The sequence below is a fragment of the Apostichopus japonicus genome, chromosome 2, assembly GCF_037975245.1.
Source record: "Apostichopus japonicus isolate 1M-3 chromosome 2, ASM3797524v1, whole genome shotgun sequence".
NCBI lineage: Eukaryota > Metazoa > Echinodermata > Holothuroidea > Aspidochirotida > Stichopodidae > Apostichopus > Apostichopus japonicus.
In genome coordinates, this window is record NC_092562.1 from 29,935,743 (window position 1) to 29,957,731 (window position 21,989).

Here is a 21,989-nt window from a genome sequence, read left to right on the forward strand (position 1 = left end):
GGTATCGAACCTCTGGACATACAATCAGCGTCCATAGCCTAGTGGTTACGGTGTCCGCGTACAGAGCGGGAGGCCCGGGTTCGAATCCCGGTGGAGGCTGGAAGTTTTTTCACTGTTCTTGATTTTCCAACTCATCCCGATTTTCATTTATATATATATTTATATATATATATATATATTATTTCATTGTTTTTTGGTGTTTGCTTTTCTTCATTCTAAATAGTTGATATAGCTATGACGAACAATCAGTTTCCTTTAATAGCGCTTACAATGTAATAGCTTGTAATGTTATTCTACCTGTCTAAATTTTTGAAGAAAATTGAATTAAATGGAAATTTAATTGAATTATGTTTTTTTTTTAATTCCACAGATGACAGTTCTCGTGTTGTTCTTGAGAAAATTAATGGTGATCCACACTCAGACTACATCAATGCTTCATATATTGATGTAAGTATTTAATGTAGTCCATACTCATTATATATGCCTCATATATTGATGTGGGTATTGTATATGGTTCATACTCTCACTAGTGTCTCATGTATTGATGAAAGTATTTAATGTGGTCAATACCCTCAATATATCAATGCCTTATACATTGATGTAAGTATTGAATGTGATCCATACTTACACTATATCAATGCCTCACATGTTGATGTAAATGTAGAATGTGGTCTATATTTACACTATACCAATGCCTCACATGTTGATGTAAGTATAGAATGTGGTCTATATTTACACTTTATCAATGCCTCACATGCTGATGTAAGTATATAATGTGGTCTATATTTACACTATATCAATGCCTCATGCTGATATGTTTCACATGTAACTGATTCTCATCTTGAATCATTTTTCTTTGTAATGGATGTTGTAGTGTAAGGTGGGACGCGTTATACATTAATTGATGTAAGGAATGAATAGCTTTGATCTGCCTAGCATTGTTGAATGAATCTTTGAGAGCTTTAATTGTTGGGTTATTGAAGCACAATTCCTGTACCATACCCGAAACTTATGAAGCAATCTGTTTTGGCACAAAATGTTTTCGAAACTTTCATGGCGAAAGCCGTTCGTAAGTGAAGGATTTGTGATGGTTTTTTTTTACGTCTGTTCTGTTTTATTTTATTTTGAATGTTATTTCCACATCATAATTTAGGGTCTCATCATGACCAGCTTACATTTAATATGTAGCCAGAAGACAACTTTATTAATTTTTCCAATAAAAGCACAGGTAGTCTGGAGAGTCTGACAGAGCTTCTGCTCCCTTAACACTATATCTAAATTAGATTAAAAAGGAAAGCATGGAATGGTCACATAGAATATTATGCCAATAGAAGATCATTTAAATATCAACCATTCAGGGGCACAAATGACAATAACAAATAAAAGGTTGTAGAATTAATTTTTGTCATTCTTTTTCTCAGGGTTACAAATCTCCCAAAAAGTTCATCGCATCACACGGTATGTTTCAATAAAATTGTCATTGGGATGGTGAAAGTTTAACTAACACATTATAGCATAATGCTAGTGAACTGTTAATTAACTCATATATTAAAAACACTAGTGAATTGTAATTGTACCAACATATTAAAAGTGTAAAGTAAGTTTGCCTGACGTTTCGATCCTAGCAGGATCTTCTTCAGAGGCTAAATGACAAGTAACATATGAAAAATATGCCTTCCTGTACTAAATCATATATTGGACCACTCAGGTTTCAGTAGAGAAAGCTGGTGTCTATCTTGTAAATGTATCCATTCTTGTATATTAAGTCCTACTATGAACTGTTTTATAGCTGTGTCGTAGCCTATAATCCAAATACAGAAGAAACATGTTTAGTTTCCTCAGTATTGACCTTTACTTCACAACTGTAAATGTTTTCTTACATCTATGAGTGTCCTGACAGCAATTCAAGAACAATATCTAGGTCATTATGTTACTTGGGAATTGGCAATGTCATGCATGGTTAGTACTGTAAGTGTTGACTACAGTATTAAAGTGAGGCCATTGAAGTGCATTGTTATAGTTCTTATTGAAGACTCTGATAGACATACTTTGGTTTTATGCTGCTGGGTGTCATAATGTGAACAATAGAAAACCATGTAAACATCCAAGTCTAGTCGTTAACTTCCACTCTGTTGTTTCAATAATATACACATTGAAAATTTTCATTCATGATTATCAGTAACTTATAAATCTTTTAAGTGCTTATCTTTTTTATACAAATGCCAGAAATGGTTAAAGCTTCTGTCAATGTATTTATGTTTTGAATTATGTTTATAATGTGTGGTTAAAGTATTGCAAGATATGGATGTCTTTAGTAACTTCATTGATCAGTTTAAATATAAGGTGAAGGCTAAAGATTTGAAAGTTTGATAGAACCACAATATATATTATTTTAACAGGTCCTAACAAGGCTTCTGTTGTCGATTTCTGGCGAATGGTCTGGCAAGAAAATGTTCCTACCATTGTCATGTTGACTCCCCTTGTTGAGCACGAGAAGGTATCCACATATTAAAATCAGTCATATGTATGGAATTATGCATTTAACCTACCCAACAAATGTCTGGTATGTTTTGTTTGTGTAATTCATTTAACCTGCCCTACAAGTGTTCGGTATGTCATGTTTGTGTAATTCATGTAACCTGCCCTACAAGTTTCTGATATGTCATGTTTTTTTGTAATCCATTTAATAAACCCTACAAATGTCTGGTATTTTATGTCTGTTTCATTCATTTTACCTGCCCTACAAGTGTCTGGTATTTCATGTTCGTGTAATTCATTTAACCTGCCTTAGAAGTGTCTGGTATTTCATGTTTGTTCCATTCATTTCATGTGCCCTGCAAGTATGTGGTATGTTGTTTGTGTGTTATTCATTTAATGTGCCCTACAAGTGTCTGGTATTTCATGTTTTTTTTTTGTAATTCATTTAATATTCCTTACAAGTGTCTGGTATGTCATGTTTGTTCCATTCATTTCATGTGCCCTGCAAGTATGTGGTATGTTGTTTATGTGTTATTCATTAAATGTGCCCTACAAGTGTCTGGTATTTCATGGGTTTTTTTTGTTAATTCATTTAAAATACCCTACAAGGGGTCTGGTATTTCTTGTTTGTGTCATTTATTTAACATGCTCTACAATTGACTTAATGCAAGCAGATTGCACTGCTTGCCCGTAGAAAATCATAGACACTTGGATTTATACCAGTAAACATTACTTAGTCAGACAACGATGTTACATCAAAAAGTTGTCATAATCTCCATGCACATAAGGACTGTAATAATACTTATCATCAGCAGTATTATTGGGCTGCTCTCATTAGCCTATGTACATTTTGAATTCCCATCTTTCTCAGACAAAATGTCTGAAGTATTGGCCTGACCAGGATATGATTTACGGGGAGTTCTTTGTCACATGTCAAAAACTGGAGGAACATTCCACATACAGCAAGAGAACGGTCACTATTGTAAGTTTGTTTTGCTCCTACATCTATATTGCTAACTTGTGTAGCTTTCTCATTTGTCTGTGAAATGTTATGTTTAGAGGCATCTTTCAGACATTTAGAGCTTAGGTATGTAATATTTTTCAAATAATGGTGCTACGTCTGTGACTTCAGTCTGTCAGTATGTTCAGTTTCTTTTTAGTTTGAGATAAACGTTTTCAAAACAAGCAAATATCACTTAACACTTTGTTGTTAAACAGGTAAAAGAGTTGGGTCATCATTTGCAATATACTGAGTGAGAATGTTACTGAAACCAAACTGCAATCTTTGAAATAGGGCATAGCTGTAGCACAATAACATATGGACACCATTGTGAAACATGTGATTGCTTCATCACTTTCTGCGTAAGGAGTACAGAAATGTGTCGCTAGTGCCAAAGTATTGAACAAATCAAAGGTTTATCGTTTAATACTGCTATTACATTCATTAGCCAAATTCTTGATGTTACTATCAAGGATATGTTTTAGCAGAAGATAATTCTTGACTTGCCAGAAATAATAATATTTGGTTAGCGTTTAGATGTCTATGGCTATTTTGGTACTCGAGCAACACCATTTGTCCTTGACACATTGGGATGTATCATAAAACATGATATTTGAAACCAACAAAGTTGAATTTTTCCTTTTGAATTTGTGATGTGTTTGAGAAACTGGCCTAATGATATGTGTGTTAGACTTAGTAGTCCAGTTCTTTTAATCGGTGGACCTCATCTGTTTGAAGATTCATATCTCAAAACATGAAAGTGATATAGAAAATCCAACCTAAACTGGTAGCATCTTTCTAATGTTCTATTACATCGCAAATGTCATTTGTGGTCATTTTTTGTGTGTAAAAAGTGTGTGAAGTTTAGCACCAGTACTCACAGCTTAATGAATAACAACGACATTTGAGCAATTTTTCATCATCAGATATATGGAGAAGAATCGAAAATTGTCAAGCATCTTCATTTCACTGATTGGAGGGATATGAAAGTTCCAGAATTTGTAGATCCAATTCTAGAGTTCCTGTACACTGTTAGGAATGAAAGTAATCAACAAAAGGGCCCAACCATCGTTCATTGCAGGTATGAAGGTTTATTTAATCGGTATACAGTATAGTGACCACAGAGTGGGAGTCCAGGTGACGGGTGTTGACTGGGAGCTGTGGCAAGTTGGATTACTTTACCACATTATCCAACCGAGTGCATTGAAATCAGAAAACAAGTGCAGACACATAATCTGCTTTCAAACATCTCTATTAATGTCAATGTAAGTCAAACATTCAAGTAGCACACACACAATTATCTAAAAATTGACCTTAGGCTGGTAAATCATAATACTCAAGTTCGGCAGGGCTAATAATGTTTGAAGTTCTTCTATATCTTGGCTTTCATAATTCCGAGCTGTAATTTGCACTCAATACCATATATTTATTGAGCGTTATCAGCAGATAGTATCATCACTTATGTTTAGCTTAAGTGTTTAACTACATGAAGGAAAATGGCAAAACAAACTTTGGTATATACAAAATTGGAAAATAGTATAGGAAAATTGGAAGCAATATATACATTTGCTGACTGTCTAGCATATCTGTAAATTTCAGATGACCAGACTTATGCCGTTTAAGTTAATAGTTACATGAACAGAGTTTTTTTCAAAAGGTGAGTTTAAAAGAGTACAGTATTGTTCATTTGATGGCTGATAATGTTTGCATATTTCTGTATATTGATGAATTAGTCTGCATTGCAATGCCTGATTTTTTCTATTCATATTTAGTGCTGGAGTCGGACGTACAGGGACCTACATCACCCTTGACGCCATGTTAGATATGGCACAGGCTGAAGGAAAGGTTAATGTCTACAAGTTTGTGACAGAAATGAGACAAAGGAGAATAATGTCTGTGCAAATCCAGGTATTAATGTCTTGCCTGTTATAAATTCTATTATACAATGTTAAGAACAGTAATTTATTTATTGACAGCTAGAAAGCTCTGGTATAAGCATGCTAGCTGATAGGCAAATGTTATGCCACTTACATTGGGGGACAAATTTAACGTTCTCTCTGATTGAAGGAGTGACCTGAAAATTAACCCATTAACTGGATTTCAGAAGACAGTTATCGTGTACTGTATTATGTTAAAATGTTTGAAAGGCAGCACTTCAAACTTTGCAATTTGCAAGTTAAAAACATATGGAATTGGATTAACATGTTAATAGAATAAATTACATGATTGTGAACTGTGTTCCTCACTGGCAGTTAATACAAGTGCAAGAAACCTATGGAAGTTAAAGATCCTAGCACACCCTGAGTAGTTGGTGTTTTGTGAAACTGTTCAATACAAAAGATAAGATCGAACAAGGTTGGGTGCAAAATGCTGCAGCCCCTTCAGAAACTTAGTTTTTACAGTGTCTAAACTATATATATATATCCCCTTAGATATGTAATTTTGTAATCTGAAATCGTATCCCGCTCCAGTCGCTTCCTGTTGTAGAAGGAGTTACTGACAGGCCGGACTCTCATGTGAGCCCAAAACAGCTTTCTAAAGGCCAGGACCTTGCTATATATCTTCCGCTCACTTTCTCCTATGCAGGTTACCTATTCCTTTGCAGTCCTACCAAGATTTCATATCAGGACTCTTGTCTTTTCATCGTCCTGAAGGTTATAATGTCTTCCAACTCCTCTAGCTATTCTAAACATGACAGGTCTCCTGCTCGGTATGGAGGCCCTCCAAAGTTGCCCAGTTTACCCTGTGGGATACCTTGAAAGCTCTTTGCTCTTTTAAAAAAATTGAGCCATCATAGCAAGGTCTATCTGGCTGCATGGTCCATCTCCTGGCAAGATGTACGCTTGTATCGTTACAGTAATGTTACTTATTTACACAATGTTTAACTCTAAGGACAGTTTTCCAACAGTATCACTATGCTTACATGCCTAGATCAATGGTTAGACTTAACCTTACTCGGTCTGAGGCTTTTCTTCTAAATTTTTGTTAAACTTTGTGATGACTTTGCGACTTCCATGCACCAGAATACCACTTCTGACACCAGTGAAAATGATAATGGAAGCTGATGGGATGGGGATCTTAGCAGTGAGTCACATCATACGAATGACGACATATGCCTAGTATTGACCATATAATACCATGTAATATATATGGGATGATCAGGTTTCGGGAGGAGCGTACCTCACAGGGACTTTCATCAAGCAAATGACGAGTCAGCTAGGTTTAGTCTTCTTTATACTATGTGTCTCAGCTCTCATCAATAATGGCAACCATTCTCATTACAAAGAAGAAGAAAACCCACTGCAAAAGTGAACCCAAAACAATCATGATAAAATAGACATTAATAACCGCGCCCACTAAATCCATATGAAGCGTGTTCTAGGCTAACTTTATGCACACCTGCAGAATAACAACCTTTCTAATATTTTAAATAATCCATTACCAGTGTAACAGTAACTAAAATAACAAAAATAGCAGTTAAATATTGTCATATTCTAATATCACTTGCATAGTACTTGACCAACACAAATCACAGTGTAACATACATTATATACACTACATAAACATATAATGCTTGTGTACAACCACTAACCAAACGTAATACACATGCTGTGGACCACATTTACATCCTAAGTCAATTAATTACACAACATTCACTAAATAAAGGCCTATCTACTATCCATTTGACCAGAAATGGACCCATCCACATGCACAATACTACGAAAACCTTCAATCTTCTTTCAGGGTAATCTGAATACAACACGTGTGTGAGTGCGTTTGGTCCCAGCATAGGTGCATTAGATAGAAGTACCTCCACATGGTGTAAGAATATTCAAGCAGAATAGGTTAAAGGTATATACACATAGGGTTAAAGCTACATATAGAGTAGATATAGATTGTGGCACACTACATGAAAAGGAATTATTACCTATTACTTTTCTTGCCAATGTGGAAAACTAGATACTCTGTAGTACTTTTGTAGTCATGTGGGCAAACTATGAAGCCTTATCCATTCCCAGTGATTCAAGATTATGGTAAAATTCCCTGCTACAGGTGATCTGTAACAAAATCAAATTAATGATGTGTTAATTAGTTTACACGGCTGTAATTAGAAATCCGAGCAACAATCTTCTTTAAAATTGGCCAATATCATTCAGTTTTGTGCAACAATGTTTCTTAATGTTCTCTCCTTAATTCTGTTTCACTGCAGGAGCAGTACCAATTTATTTTTGATACTCTGGTCAAGCACTTTTACATTGGAAGGACAACTGTGTCTGTTGATTCATTCAGAATGGAACTTGCTAGTCTTAAAGATACCAACAAGAAGACGAATGAAACATTTTTAACAGAGCAATTCAAGGTATTTAATCTTGTACAGTTATTTTATTTGAAAGACCTAATTTTCTTTTCATTACTTTGGGTAAAAGCAAACTTGTTTCTCTTCATTGTTAAAAGGTCTTGCGGGATCAATATGTTGTACTCCCCAATAACTTTATTTCTGGTTAACAACATGTATAATACAATGACTACTGTTTTTAAAAGAAATATATATATATATATATATATATACTACTGTTTTTAAAAGAAATATATATATATATATATATATATATATATATATATATATAAAGTACACACGTTTAATTTACAACAATGCAATAGCTTCAGTTTCTATTTTGTCAGAAATTGGAAGAAACCTCTACTACACCCATTTCGTCTGCATGTGAAGCAAAGAAGATTGAAAACAAATCTAAAAATCGATTTTCAACAATTCTACCAGGTGAATTATTTTTTTCATAAAATCATCGTAGATATGATTAATATTTCCTTTATTGAACTATATAAACTAACCCAGTATTCAATACAATCCAGTCTACTTTCTAATTCTCCATGAAATATTACTTTAAGCTATAATTTGCATTGAGTTTTACTGCAATCTGATGGCACCACAGTTGAACTTTAATGTAAATATTTTGATATCAAAAATGGTACTCTGTTATTTTAGTCAACCAAATTTGAAAAACCAATTAAAGCACAAACTTATGTTTTCTCGAGGAAAAAAATTAACATTTGAGTATGACACGGAACATGTAAGCTTGATAGTAAATAGCTAATTGTGAATAACCATTGGTAATAATCAGATGGGTTCCTTGATAAAAATTGAGGAGTATCAGACTACCATAGAATATAAATAGTTGTTATCAGAATCCTGTAATTCTGCAGTTTACAGCAAAATACTTTAACTTACTTATTTGATTATGAAAATATTACTTTGACAATGTGTTCTACCATTTTCAAAAAGTTAAAACTCGATACAGCTGTATAAATTTACAGATAGAAAAACAGATAGTGAGATAGAAAACATGAGCATACAGATCAAATACCTTTTGTCCGACTTTTTACATGCCAAAAGAAAAAAGAAGCAATCCTCCTGGACACTTCATGAAATTATTCTGGTCATTATTTAAATCCTATCTTTTACCTGTTAGTCAAAAGTGGTTTGACACAAGATTATAGGTTTAAATTGTTTTTTTGTTTTACTGAATTTCTTTTCGTATCATTGAAAGAGTTTTGTGTCTCCACTCAGTGTGATAACAATTAACACCTTTATCTTGGGATCTGATGGAACAGTATACTTTAGAGTTACTTGTATATTGTTTAATCGATTTTCTTCCTCTCTTACAAGTTGAAGGGAATAGACCATTCCTGATGACGGATGTTGGAGAGGATTGCAATGATTACATAAATGCTTCATTCTTAAATGTGAGTGTTTTCAATTGTTTATTTAATTGCTTCAGAAATAATCCTTTGCTTATCTATAAATACTAGTAGTAGTAAGAATTAGAAATGTTTGTATCAGCTGGAGAGGAAAAATACCATGTGATTACAATTTTAAGTCACAGCTTTAGGTCAAATTAACTACGTTAGAAAAACATTACAGTGTTCTACTTGTGTGTATCTTTTGAAATGTCAATGGGTTATGCATGTATATCGTATAAGCTTGCTTATAATGTGCACCCATGTAATTCACAAGAAAGATCACAATGAAACTTGACAGTAAACTTTAGGAAGCGCTGAGGTTCTTTCCTATTTTAACTTTAGGGTTACAAGAAGAAGGATTTTTTTGTAGCTACTCAGATGCCTCTGAAAAATACCATTCTTGACTTTTGGCGACTTATTTGGGACTATGAGTGCAGTGTTATCATCATGCTCAATGAGTTGGATGATAAGGTAAGATACACAATGGAATAACTCTTTGTGAGAAGTTTTGGAATGTGATCTGTAGAATAATTTTACTACCCCTGTTCTCACCCTATTAAAGAAAAACAGGAATAAACACATCTCCCTGTGAAGAATCTCTCATCCTTATGACATCAATTTTTAACCAATTTTATTTCCTTGAAACAAATCTGTTCAGTTTCACTTTCAGATATGAATTGTAAAATACTTTTCAACATTTCTCAGGATTTTGTATTGAATAATTGTTTTTTACAAAAAGTTGTAGCAATGATACATTTGTGCCTTGAAATGAAAGGTCTGTTGTTATTAAGTCAGCTATTGAATTCTGTTTCTCTACATCAATTTTCACATAAAAAGTGTTCATGGTATAATGATGGTATCTCATTATCATCATTCTTCATTGTACCAATTCCCCTTTCTCCTTACATTGTGTTGTGCAGTGATAGCATTGTTATTGCTACTTGTTTTATAATAAATATATCTTTCTCTACAGGATGAACAATACTGGTCGGATTCTTCTCCAGTCACATTCACCATCGCACCTCTCTCTTCAGATTATCGAGGTTCTATTTGTGTCCGCAAAATGGAAGTTACTAACAAAGCTCTGCAGGTTAATTCATTTTTGACTTATTTAACTTATTTTTGTTTATTTATGAAGAGCTGATCACACTAACAAGAGAACAAAATAAAATACAGTTTGACAAGAGAAACAACAAAAATCAGTATCTTTGATGGCATACTTAAAATATTGCCAAATTCTGAGTGTTTGTTTGAAACAGAAATTTAGTGTATTCAATCTTGAATCCAATTTTCTGTCAACTCAAAGTTGAGTTGGCTTAATATTTCTTTAGTGTGGAGTTCAAATTTTTCTACTCATTAAATCTCTCTCTGTTTCTTTCTTGGATGTAAGGTGAGATCCATGGTTACACAGTATGTACAGTGTAGTGGCTTCTGACTGGGACCACCCACCTCATACAAAAGAAAGGATCCCGACAATCAATAGCTTTATAGCTCAGTTGACAGAATATACATATTACAATTCTGATGCCACTGAATCAATTCTTAATCTCATACAATAAGTGTTCATATATATTTCCCACTTAGTCCTTAATTCATATTCAATATATAGTAATCATTTTTTTTTTTGTGTTATTAGATCTGGCCCACTTATTCAAAGACCTATTGCAATGACCAATCACTTTAACAGTATGTCTTGTCTTTGAAATAGTCTCAGAATATCCGTACCGTGATGCAAATGCAGTGTCTTGGTTGGCCAAATAACGAGACAGTCGCTAACTCACCAGAGCTGCTGTTGCATTGCATTCATCAGCTCAGCAAGTGGTGCAAGGAAAGTGCAATTGATCGTGTTCTGGTACATTGCATGTAAGTTGTCGCTGTTAACATAGTTCAACTACTGGTCGTGCCCTCACTATACCTTAATTCAGATGAGATGTCACTACTTATTGACTTTTTTCTAATCAAATATGACAAATGATGAAGTGCAGTATGTATAGTCCATAATGTCAGCTGGTTGTTTTAGCAACATATTGTATTCCATCTAGAAAACATGCTGGTACTTTCATGTAGCTCATTAACCCTCATTAAAAGTGTTCATATGTTCTTTACAACCTGCAGTTTAGGGCTAATAAGGTCAATTGAAAGGCATATTTTTCGTGGCTATATGTAATGTGTGTAACAGTTAAGCCTAATGCTGTTACTATTATTGCTTATTATTAACTAAATGCCAAACCAATATAATGCATGTGTGAAATTTGATAGGTAGATGTTGTCTGTCTCTAGGTTGATACTTATTTTCTATGAGAGAATGTCCTGGACATGGTGTTTGCTTGTTGTGAGTAACTATGCACTTCGCATTACAAGGTTAATGTATGAATTTAATATGATTTGGATGTTTGCGTTTTCTCAAGTTTATAGCAGTGTGCATGTGCCTGCACCATGTTATGCACACAGAGTGTGCTTGTTGTGATTTCCCAGAGAGTTTGCTGAATAAATGCTATTATAATGGTTGCTTTGCAATATAATGTCAGATGTATGTATTGTATTGACGTTTCATGCTTGATGAGAGCATGCCCTCAGTACAATGTGTGTTTGATGCTCAACTTATGATTGATGAATGTGTACCTTTGACTTATGCCTCAATATGTTAAAGAGCAGGGCCGTAGCCTGTGTGTGTGGGGGGGGGGGAGTCAGAGGGGCAGTTGTCCCCTGAGATTTTGACTTCCTCAATAATAGTAGGCCTTCAGTAATGTGAAAGCCTGGACAGGATATGCTTTTTCAGTTAGTTTAAGCAAAATGTTCGTATCTTTTATTCTGATTTCATTCATTAATAACGTGCAACGTACAGATTCTAGCCACATATTGTTGGAATGGGGTCAAAAAGAACACCGTAGTTATTTTAACCACTCATCACGTATATGCACAATCGCTGATATGATGACGGTTTTCACAGTTTTGTTAGAATAACAAAAAATGGAGAATATGAAAGTGCCGATGCTGGATACTGGTTACGGATGATGTTTCACTACCTACACCTTACACAGTACACACCTGAAGTCAATGTTCTGTAGGCTAAGCTCTTTAGTCGTGTAACTTATGCACAGCAATGGCGAGTAACAGTGATACAACAGCTGAACCTTCAACCAAAAAACACAGTGGTCAGCAATCGTTGATCATATTCTCAAAATAAAGAATGTTTAGTTGCAACTAAAGAGGAATGGGAAGTGCCAATTCCAGCAATCCGGGAAGTTTTCTATGTGAAATCTCGGGGTAACCTACGCCTTGGTGGTGCTCCGCTCAGATAGTTTCGTTATGGTCCCTTTTGGGAACACATCCCCTAACCCTCATTTCTGTAATTTCTTAGACAAAGCTGATCTCAACTGCCCCCCCCCCCCTGATTTTACCCAGGCTATGACCCTGAAGAGAGTACACCATTGATGTGTAACTATGATAATATATTTCTTGGTTTTAGCTCCACTATTCCATTATAATCCTTGCCTTATTTACACCAACACCTTCATTATATTATTTACCTACAGGAATGGTGTTGGTAGGACTGGTGTCTTTTGTGGATTAGTAGCAGCTTTGGATCAAGCTCAAGCAGTCAAGGAAGTTGATATATTCCAACTCATTAGCAACATGCGCTCAGCTCAGCCACTCATGATCCAAAACCTGGTATGTACCTGTTAATCTGTCTACTTAAATATTTGTAATCAAATGATGTTATAAATGCCACATGTATCTACTGGCCTGACTGTTTTCTTTCAAGGAAGGAATGTTCTTCTTTGTACGTGACTGCTGCTTTACAATACAAACACAGACTGTTATAAAACGTGCAAAACCCTCATCACCAAAATATCCAGGCCTAGTGTGACGTCAAGATGGTCTAGTCCCTACTTGCGTCCGATGAGAAAGGGAATATACTCTTCAGAGTCCATTTACAACAGTGTATATATGTGTGTACATCTAATGGCGAATGGAATGCTCAGGGTAGAAATTTTATGAATATAATCATACTGGCTCTTTAAGGATACTTTGTCATCATGAATGAAAATGAAATAATGATAAGAATACTTTAGGATTAAATTATATTCAATTAACTTAGAGAAATTTTATTATTCTCTGTTTAGTTATTTACCTCAAGTAAATATTACTATCAGTCTTCTGGTATAATTCTAGTGTGTACATTTTGTATATATTATATCTACGGATGCACCGGATATCCGGTCCGGCCGGACTATCCGGCCGGGGTAGTGAGCAATTATCCGGTTCCGATTTTGAAAAATATCCGGCCGGATCATTTTCAAAATCTGGCCTGAATTATTCCTTAAAAAGGTGTTGGAATTAACTTAAATCAATGTAATCTATTTCCAAAAATTAATAAAACATTCAAAGTAAGGACAAATTAGGTTTAACATGTTTAATTTAATTTTCTCATTGGTCTGACCCACTGTTTCTAAAGATCAACCAAAATAATACAATTACTGTAATAATATGAATCTATATACAACAAATACAGTTTGCAGTGAAATCATTTCTTGCAGCCTTCATCAGTTTAATATTGTGCAGTTAAAATAGACCATTCATATACTTATCAGTCAAATACTGTTCCATTGAATCTTTACTTTCCCATTATTGTTGGCATTCATGTTTTCTCTGAATTTTTATGTGTGAAACAATCTCTTATATGGTTAAATACATCTGATTTTTTTTTAATTCCACAAAAACCACTTCATCTTAAAGTTCATTCTTAAACCTTAGAATAACTTTAATTCTCATCAAAAAAGATTAATTCCAGAGCTGACAATGAAAACAATTTCAAAAGTAACCTTTCTACAGTTGTCACATACAGAGACAATTATCTTAGTAAATAATTTAACAACATGTGACTGATCTAACAAAATGATTTCCATATTTAAACCTTTTTGAGGTTTCAAGCTATCATTCCTTAAATAACTATATCTTTAAAATGTTTTATTACAGGGAAAGGTTTCTTCCACTTCTGAAAAGTTACAGTGCTTTTATTTTTCATTTTACAGATAATATTGCAGTGTAAAAATTTATTACCAAATAATGAATAATAAAAGACAATTCTTAATCCAGATAGCAGTGTTATAACAACAATTAAATAATCTTTTTATTCAGTATAAAGTATGAGATTTGTGAAATGTAGCTTCCCTTTTTAAAACAAACTTCATAGGTAGCATGCAGTATTTTTCCAGCAAACAAATTTACATACTGTATCAAGCTTGTCAAAAATTATATTGTAGTTATTTTATTAAAGAATGTAGATTACACCACTTTAAGTCATACTTAATCTCATAAATGGGGTCTTAATTTCACCTTCTTTATAATATGCGTATACTTCACCTAAGATTTGCTCCTTGTTTCATATATCAACTTCTTATTAATGATTTTCTTTTGTGTAATGAAAAGATCCGGTTCCGGCCGGATTTCATGTACTATCCGGCAAAATCCGGTTCCGGCCGGATCCAAAAATTTGGATCCGTTGTAACCCTATATATATCAAAGTTTATCATGCTGATCACAATCAATTTGTGTATGGGAATTGCTAAAAGGAAATTGCTGAAAGGAATGTTAGCCCAAAGTGGCTCACATATATCCAAGTAGGCTAATCCTTACATTGTGGAAAAAGTAATCATCGTATTTTCTAGGCACTGTTTGCTTTTGAATTTCATGCAACATCATACAGGCTCTTTTCTATGATTGATCAGAAATGTTTATGGGTGTAAATAACTTTAGGATTAAATTATATTCATTTAACTTAAAGAAATGTTATTATTCTCTGTTTAGTTATTCAACTCAAGTTAATTTACTATCATTCTTCTGGAAAATTCTAGTGTGTACATTTTGCATATCAAAGTTTAAGGTTAGTTTATCATGTTGATCACAATGAATCTGGCTTTTGCATTGATATTCCATCGATTGTGCATTTGTTGAAGAACTCACTAGTTTGTATTTTTTTTTTTTTTGAATTGATGTTTTAGGAGCAGTACCAGTGTATCTTTGATGCAGTGCTGATAAACTTGGAGATGGAAAGCAGCACATACGAAAATTTGTAGTTCTGATCAGAGAAATATAGGAAGGAATGTTAGCCCAAAGTGACTCACATCTATTCCAGTATAGGCTAATCCTTACATCATGGAACAACCAATCATTGTATTTTCTAGGCATTTGTAACTTTCGAATTGCATGCAATATCATACAGCTAAGGCTTATTTCTATGATTGATCAGAAATGCTTATGTGTGTGAATATTGATGTGAATATTGTACTAATTTTGTGCACTTCCCAACAAGTAATTTTCGAAGAATCCTTATCCTATCCACTAAGGCAGATAAGCATCCTGAAATATGGAAATCAACATTTAAAACATTTTCATTTAAAAACAAACAAAAGTCCATGAATAGGTCAGGGTGAAGAGGAAATCAACCTAGGAAAACAATGACCTTGTTGAACCTGAACTTTGACCATTTAATGTGGGCACTTTCTTTCTTAACTGGTAATGGGGTGATGAGAACATCGTAGTTTCTTGATTTTAAATGGGAATAGCGGATACTTTTTACACTCTCCAAGTTTTCATCAATCATTTCTGAAATTACTTTAAATAAACTTTAAAGCAATCTATTTTATTAAAATGCAATAGTTTTGTTAGTATTTGTAATGAAATATGACTATTCTTTCTCACTATTAATAATGATCAGTTGAATGTAGCTTTTTTGTATATCAGTAGCTCTTTTATTTAAATCTAAGAGTATATTTGAGATAACTTTATTTTATTAGCATCTTAAAAAAGATTTTAAAATGGAGGTTAATTAAGTGTTGACGTGTAAAATAGGAATACATCTAATCATCCAGCAGCTGAATAAAAAAATGAATGTTCTTGCCAATACTTTAAAGACAGTTTATAGACAGCTGGCTTCCACAACTATGGCTCAGTCAAAACATGATACAGTAGTAGTAGCATTAAGCATATTCTTATGTTTCACGTAGTTGTCTTATTTCAGCTTGTTCTTTGTTGTAAAGATATACTAACATCGGAATGTATCAAGATCATTATATGATGCATATTCCAGTAGCTTTCAATAGTAAGGTTAACAGGGTCAGTAGTAGGTTACCTTTGTCTCATTATCTGTTTTAACAGGTTCTTAGTGACTTTGTCTTATGCCCAGAATGAGTAACTAGTTCAGAGGATCAGTACTATGTCATCTTAATCCCAGTGTCTGCAGTAAGGTTAACAGGATCAGCAGTAGGTTATCTTTATCTCATTATCTGTTTTAACAGGTTCTTAGTGTCTTTGTCTTATGCCCAGAATGAGTAACTAGTTCAGAGGATCAGTTCTATGATATCTTTATCCCAGTGTCTGTAGTAAGGTTAACAGGATCAGCGGTAGGTTACCTTTATATCATTATCTGTTTTAACAGATTCTTCAATATTTCAATGCATATTCCAGTAGCGTTAAATAATAAGGTTACCAGGATCAGTAGTAGGTTACCTTTGTCTTATTTTATGTTTTAACAGGTTCTTAGTGTCTTTGTCTTATGTCCAGAATGTGTGACTAGTTCAGAGGATCAGTACAATGTTATCTTTATCCCAGTGTCTGAACTTAAGGTAACATGATCAGTAGCCTTTACCTATGATTCAATATCTTGATATCATAATAGACATAATAGATTTTACCTTAATTCAAGAAGTATATGTTATGAGTTATAATGATCAGTGGTCAGTTTAAAGCCTATGCCCGGCATCTGTGGTAAGGTTGATCAGTCCTGTGGGGTCACCCAACAAGAGCTTTGTGATGTATTTTCTTAATATTTAAGCTTGTTCCAAAAGTACTTGTCTTTCACAAAAATCAGAAATTGTAACTTTTGTGCTTTATAGCCAACTTACTATGACATACTTGACGTGTATTCTGTTTTCTTCTAAGCTTTGAGTAATGAAAATGATTTCATCAAAGCAAGCAGTATTAGTATATATCTCCTTCTCTGTCCTTGTACGTGCCATAAATCATGCTTTAACTGTTTTCTACATTATGAAGTGTTATTATATGAACAATTATTGTCTTTCATTAGAAACCAACACAGAAGGTTTTGGTTTAAAAGTTAATATGACACCATTGAGATATTATTATTAAATCAAGTTGTTTAATATAGGATTTGGTGTTCATGAGACCCATATACATGAATGCTGACATGCTTAGTTAATTGAAGTTCTTTAGCTAATCTCTCAGTAAACACACCACCATATTGATACTTTAGTTGTTAAAATAAAATTTGGATAAGCTTTCATGACAATGCCTAACTGTTTTTCATCATCATATTTTGGTTTAACAGATATATATATGTATATATATATATATATATATATATATATATATATATATATATATATATATATATATATATATATATATATAAAGATAGATAGATATAACAAGGGTTATCTGTTAAACCCAAATATGATGATGAAACACATATATATATGTATTGTTGCTCATAATCCAAGATTGATTTCTATTGGAGTACATTTACAAGTATTCCTTACTGTAATCTTTTGTACTCTTATCCATTCAGGATGAGTACTTTATAGGTACTCAATGGGTACTTGGATCCTTTTTAAGATGGATGCATGTTAAACTGAATATTACATCAGAGAACAACATTATTTTGTTACTTGTTTGGCTTTCTATAGAATTATCCTATGATAGTACTGCAAATATATCTCCTATTCATTAGTACATTTACGTACGTGTATAGATAGTTCATGAATGATGTATGTTGCTCATTATAGTTCCATTTTGGCAGTATTCTTTATGTGTATGGTTCTCATATATTGAATAGATCAAAAGTATTTCAAAAGTGTTTGTAATTCGATGAAAGATACTCCTACTCAGTACTAAATTTTAGCAGCTGTACATAGACACTGGTGCTCAGAACTGGAATCTTCTAGTGTAAATAGTATTTGCTAGTTTACAGTCAATTTTGTTTTCATTTACAGCAGTTTCCTTTCTTTATCTTTCATTAAACTTTGTAATAATACATGATGAAATCTAGTGTACCTATGTTGCGGTTCGAATTCCCAGAGTGCACTCTGCATGGAAGTATTATGATGTCATATCTTAAAGCATGAATTCCCATTTGAGTTTATGATGACAGAAGAATCATAAATTGATCTGATACCGAATCTGCCACTGGTAATAACTTCACTAAAGAGTATTCATATTTAGTCTCCATGATCATTTACTATCAGTTTTTTTTAACGATGAGTACTTAATTGGTATTGCATTGGCACCTAATGAAAGAAAAAGCATAATGTAAAACTGAATATTACAGCAGAGAACCGCATTATGGTTTATTTGGCTTTCTATAGTTTTACCCTATGATAGTACCGCATACATATATCTTTTCCATTGGTTCAATGTTCTACTGATTATAAACTGTGTGTATGTAGATAGTTCATGAATGATGTATGTTCTGCTTATCGTTCTATTTTGGCAGTATTCTTTAAGTTTATGTTTGTCATATATTGAATAAATCAAAGTATTTAAAAATTATTTGTATTTGGATGAAAAGTACTCCTCAAATTCTAGAAGCTGTTCATGGACACTGGTGCTCAGTACTCGAATCTTCTTAAACTCTACGAGTATAACTTGGTACTTAGAATGTTAAATACTCTGGGGAAAATTACAACACTACCTATTCCAAAAGCCATGGTAAATTACATCCAGGAGTTAAATGACAACATATTTGTAAACACCGGTTTGATTCCTAGCTGTTTTCAACCCTGGCCCCTTCCTGGATCAAAGCCTTGGAGTTTGTCTGTGATCAAACGTTCATTCACGCTAAAGATTTGATCGGAAGTTGTAACTTTAATTGCTTTTGTCAAATCTAGAACACACAGCCATAAAAGTAATTCTACATATTGGTTGCTGAAGAACAAGGAGTATTGTAACTACCTCTTTATGTTGTATTCTTATTGCAAGTATTCGGAATGTCATCAAGTACTATGTGTTTTACTGTCTTGTGTGAATCACAGTTTAGAAGAACGTATTCACTAGCATCTTATTAATATTCATATAGTAGTCAGTTGCCTCACCGTATATAGATTATCATAGTGTACCATTAAAATGGTGACATATACACACTCTCGTTTCTGTCCATCTCTTTTCTTCTAACACCTCATTTAAACAGCATTTAAAATGTGTCTTATGTTTTTAACCATGATTGCATGCATCCTTTTAAAATAATTGCGTTAGGAAGGCTGACATGAAGGCATCGTTTTCACAATGCCACCATAAACAAAAATCAATTTACCAATATTAAAAGAAAATTGAGTTGGTGTGCACAGTCACATGTATAACTAAATAAAAAATGGTAAATTGAATTGCAAAACTACTCTCACAAATATATTTTGCAAATAATTACATTGGTTACCAGTATAAAAGGGAAACTAGATGTTCACTGTTTATGTCATTGTTCTCCCACTATGTTCTGCAATGTAAAACAGTATGAAACAAGATGAATGCGTGAAACAGTACACATTTGAACTAAGCATACATTGACTCTTTCAGTTTCTGTACAGGAAGGAATGTACACCAGAGTCCATTGTCTTCAGTTGCAGAAAGATTGTAGCAGATTAATGTTTGTAAGAATGTCGCTCATGGAAGGCAGTTGTACTGTCTTTAAAAAAAAAATCAGAATGCTTAAAAATTGGTGATTTTAGGAAAATGCAACATGATTTATTGTTTCTGCATACATCTTTTTTCCCCCATCAGGTCCTTGATGAGGACTTGACGTCTCTCCTTACTGATCCTATTTTTTCTCCTAAACTAAACTAATTAGCGATATCGACTAAAACACCCATAGAATCATGGAATTACTCTATAAATTGTCACGTTTTGAAGCATCTGAACTTTGAAAGGGTACATGTATGAAAACAACAAAGAGCAAGCCTTCCTCTAAACATATTACATATCTTTATGACAAAACCCATTAACGAAATAAAATCAAAATGACTGAATAAATTTCTGGGATTCAGATAAAACAATTATGATCCACTTATATTCTCTATCTTTTCTTATTTGGGGTCAGACAGTGGCGCAGAGAGTAAACGACTAGATGAGAGTCGAGAACACTTAATTACAAAACCCTACAGGATTTTTGCAAATTTGAACATTTAGCCACCAAATTAAGCTATTGCCAAACCTGTTTTAATTACGTTTATTTTGTGCGCGCATGCATTGAGCATATTTGGCTCGACAATGTCATATCAAGACTTAAAATTATTCAGTCTTATGTAAATTTGTCATATCTTTCAAATTGAATAAGACGTCTCTAGTTTGGGGAATTTTTTCATGACAATATCTCTATCGCATACACAAATATACATAATTCCATGTAACATCTACTTACTAAAAAAATAAAAGATTGGCAAAATACATTATATGTAATCAGGGATGTTCCCAGGAATTTTTGAGTGCCGGGCACGCTGATGACCTTCGTGGCGGAGGGGTCAAATGGGGAGGTGGTTTCCCCAAATGTTTGCTGCATTAATGGTGCTCAATTGCTTGATTATGCTACTTTGGAGTACTTGAAGCTCATGATGTATGGGTGTATGTATGTATGTATGTATGTATATTAGACCCTCCTGCAAGCAGGAACTCGCCAAGAAGCCTAATTGGCTTATCAAAGCCGCAAGCTGACCAAAGTCAGTCTCTCACATTCATATTTAACGTCCATGATTATGAATTGTTAATTGTCAACAACTCTGTAACTGGACGACATACATTAATCTGGGAGTGACTCGAACCGGGGATGTTATGATTGAAAGGCAACGGTGTTAACCACTGAGCTAACACTCCACGATGTCTTTGAATGAATTCCCCCTACAACCACTTTATAAAGTTAAGCCCTGTATAACTCTAAATTGCTGTTGAATGAAAAGGACAACTTTTCTTTGAGAGCTGTAAGAAAAATCTGACAGATCAAAAAATTCTGTGCTTATTAGAAAATTGTTTAGTATTATGGGTTGCGGTATTTGCTTGTTTTAAGCCATATCAGTTTTCATGTAAACTCCTCAAAGAAATATATTAGAATGGAATGTTTCTTACCTTTTGTGTTGTTCTCTTTACTCCAGTTTTATATTATCATTCCCATATTCCTTCTCGTGAACTTTTAGTAAGGCAGGGTCAAAATTGTTGAACGCACATAGGCCTGGTACATCTGCATCCACAAATCTATCATTGACGTTTGTAATTAGTTTATCCATGAAAGGAATTTTGGTATTTCTCATGACTTAGCTTTACCTCAACCCTGCTTGAGCAGTCCTGCTTCATTTAGGGCTTCCAAGTTGTCCTCGTCAAAAGATTTCAAGTCTTGTAGCATAGTAACAATGAATGATTTTTAATTGCATTGCTGTGGAAAAGTCGACATCCACGTTTTGAAATATTCTGGACAGCACATAATAACTTTTGATAGCACATCACATAGCCTAGTGATAAAGGTGTACATAATAATTGACTGATAATTTTGACACAAATTGGTACAGTCCAGCAGCTACTGCATTTCCTCGCTCCTCTGTATGTCTCCCTTAGCTATGAACCACACTCAGCAGTGTATCTTTCAAACATAGGACTGAGTCCCCAGTACTGTGTCATCTTGTATTGATGGTTCAAGTACTTTCTTCTCTGGACATCCAAGTAATTTTTGTATGGCAAGTGACCGGGTAACCTTACA

The 21,989-nt window shown here is 33.8% G+C and overlaps 3 protein-coding genes across 3 annotated transcripts in view; all 3 read left to right on the forward strand.

Moving 5' to 3' along the window:
• LOC139975624 (receptor-type tyrosine-protein phosphatase kappa-like) overlaps positions 1-10,283 on the forward strand; it is a gene marked incomplete at its 3' end in the record, with an annotated part of 35,053 nt that extends 24,770 nt beyond the window's left edge. Inside the window, exons 16-26 of the mRNA XM_071983684.1 lie at positions 371-447; positions 1,422-1,458; positions 2,400-2,497; positions 3,350-3,460; positions 4,405-4,559; positions 5,251-5,386; positions 7,689-7,838; positions 8,162-8,258; positions 9,165-9,241; positions 9,581-9,709; positions 10,212-10,283. Coding sequence (XP_071839785.1) covers positions 371-447; positions 1,422-1,458; positions 2,400-2,497; positions 3,350-3,460; positions 4,405-4,559; positions 5,251-5,386; positions 7,689-7,838; positions 8,162-8,258; positions 9,165-9,241; positions 9,581-9,709; positions 10,212-10,283 — 1,139 coding nt within the window. The remainder of the gene's footprint in view (positions 1-370; positions 448-1,421; positions 1,459-2,399; positions 2,498-3,349; positions 3,461-4,404; positions 4,560-5,250; positions 5,387-7,688; positions 7,839-8,161; positions 8,259-9,164; positions 9,242-9,580; positions 9,710-10,211) is intronic.
• The window catches only part of LOC139955788 (uncharacterized), a 491,243-nt gene that overhangs the window by 40,920 nt on the left and 428,334 nt on the right, over positions 1-21,989 (forward strand). The window lies entirely within an intron of this gene.
• On the forward strand, positions 10,251-17,560 carry LOC139955836 (receptor-type tyrosine-protein phosphatase T-like). The gene is made up of 4 exons (XM_071955166.1): positions 10,251-10,328; positions 10,947-11,101; positions 12,775-12,910; positions 15,244-17,560. The coding sequence occupies exons 1-4, from the start codon at positions 10,302-10,304 to the stop codon at positions 15,316-15,318; spliced, it is 393 nt and encodes a 130-aa protein (XP_071811267.1). The 5' UTR covers positions 10,251-10,301; the 3' UTR covers positions 15,319-17,560.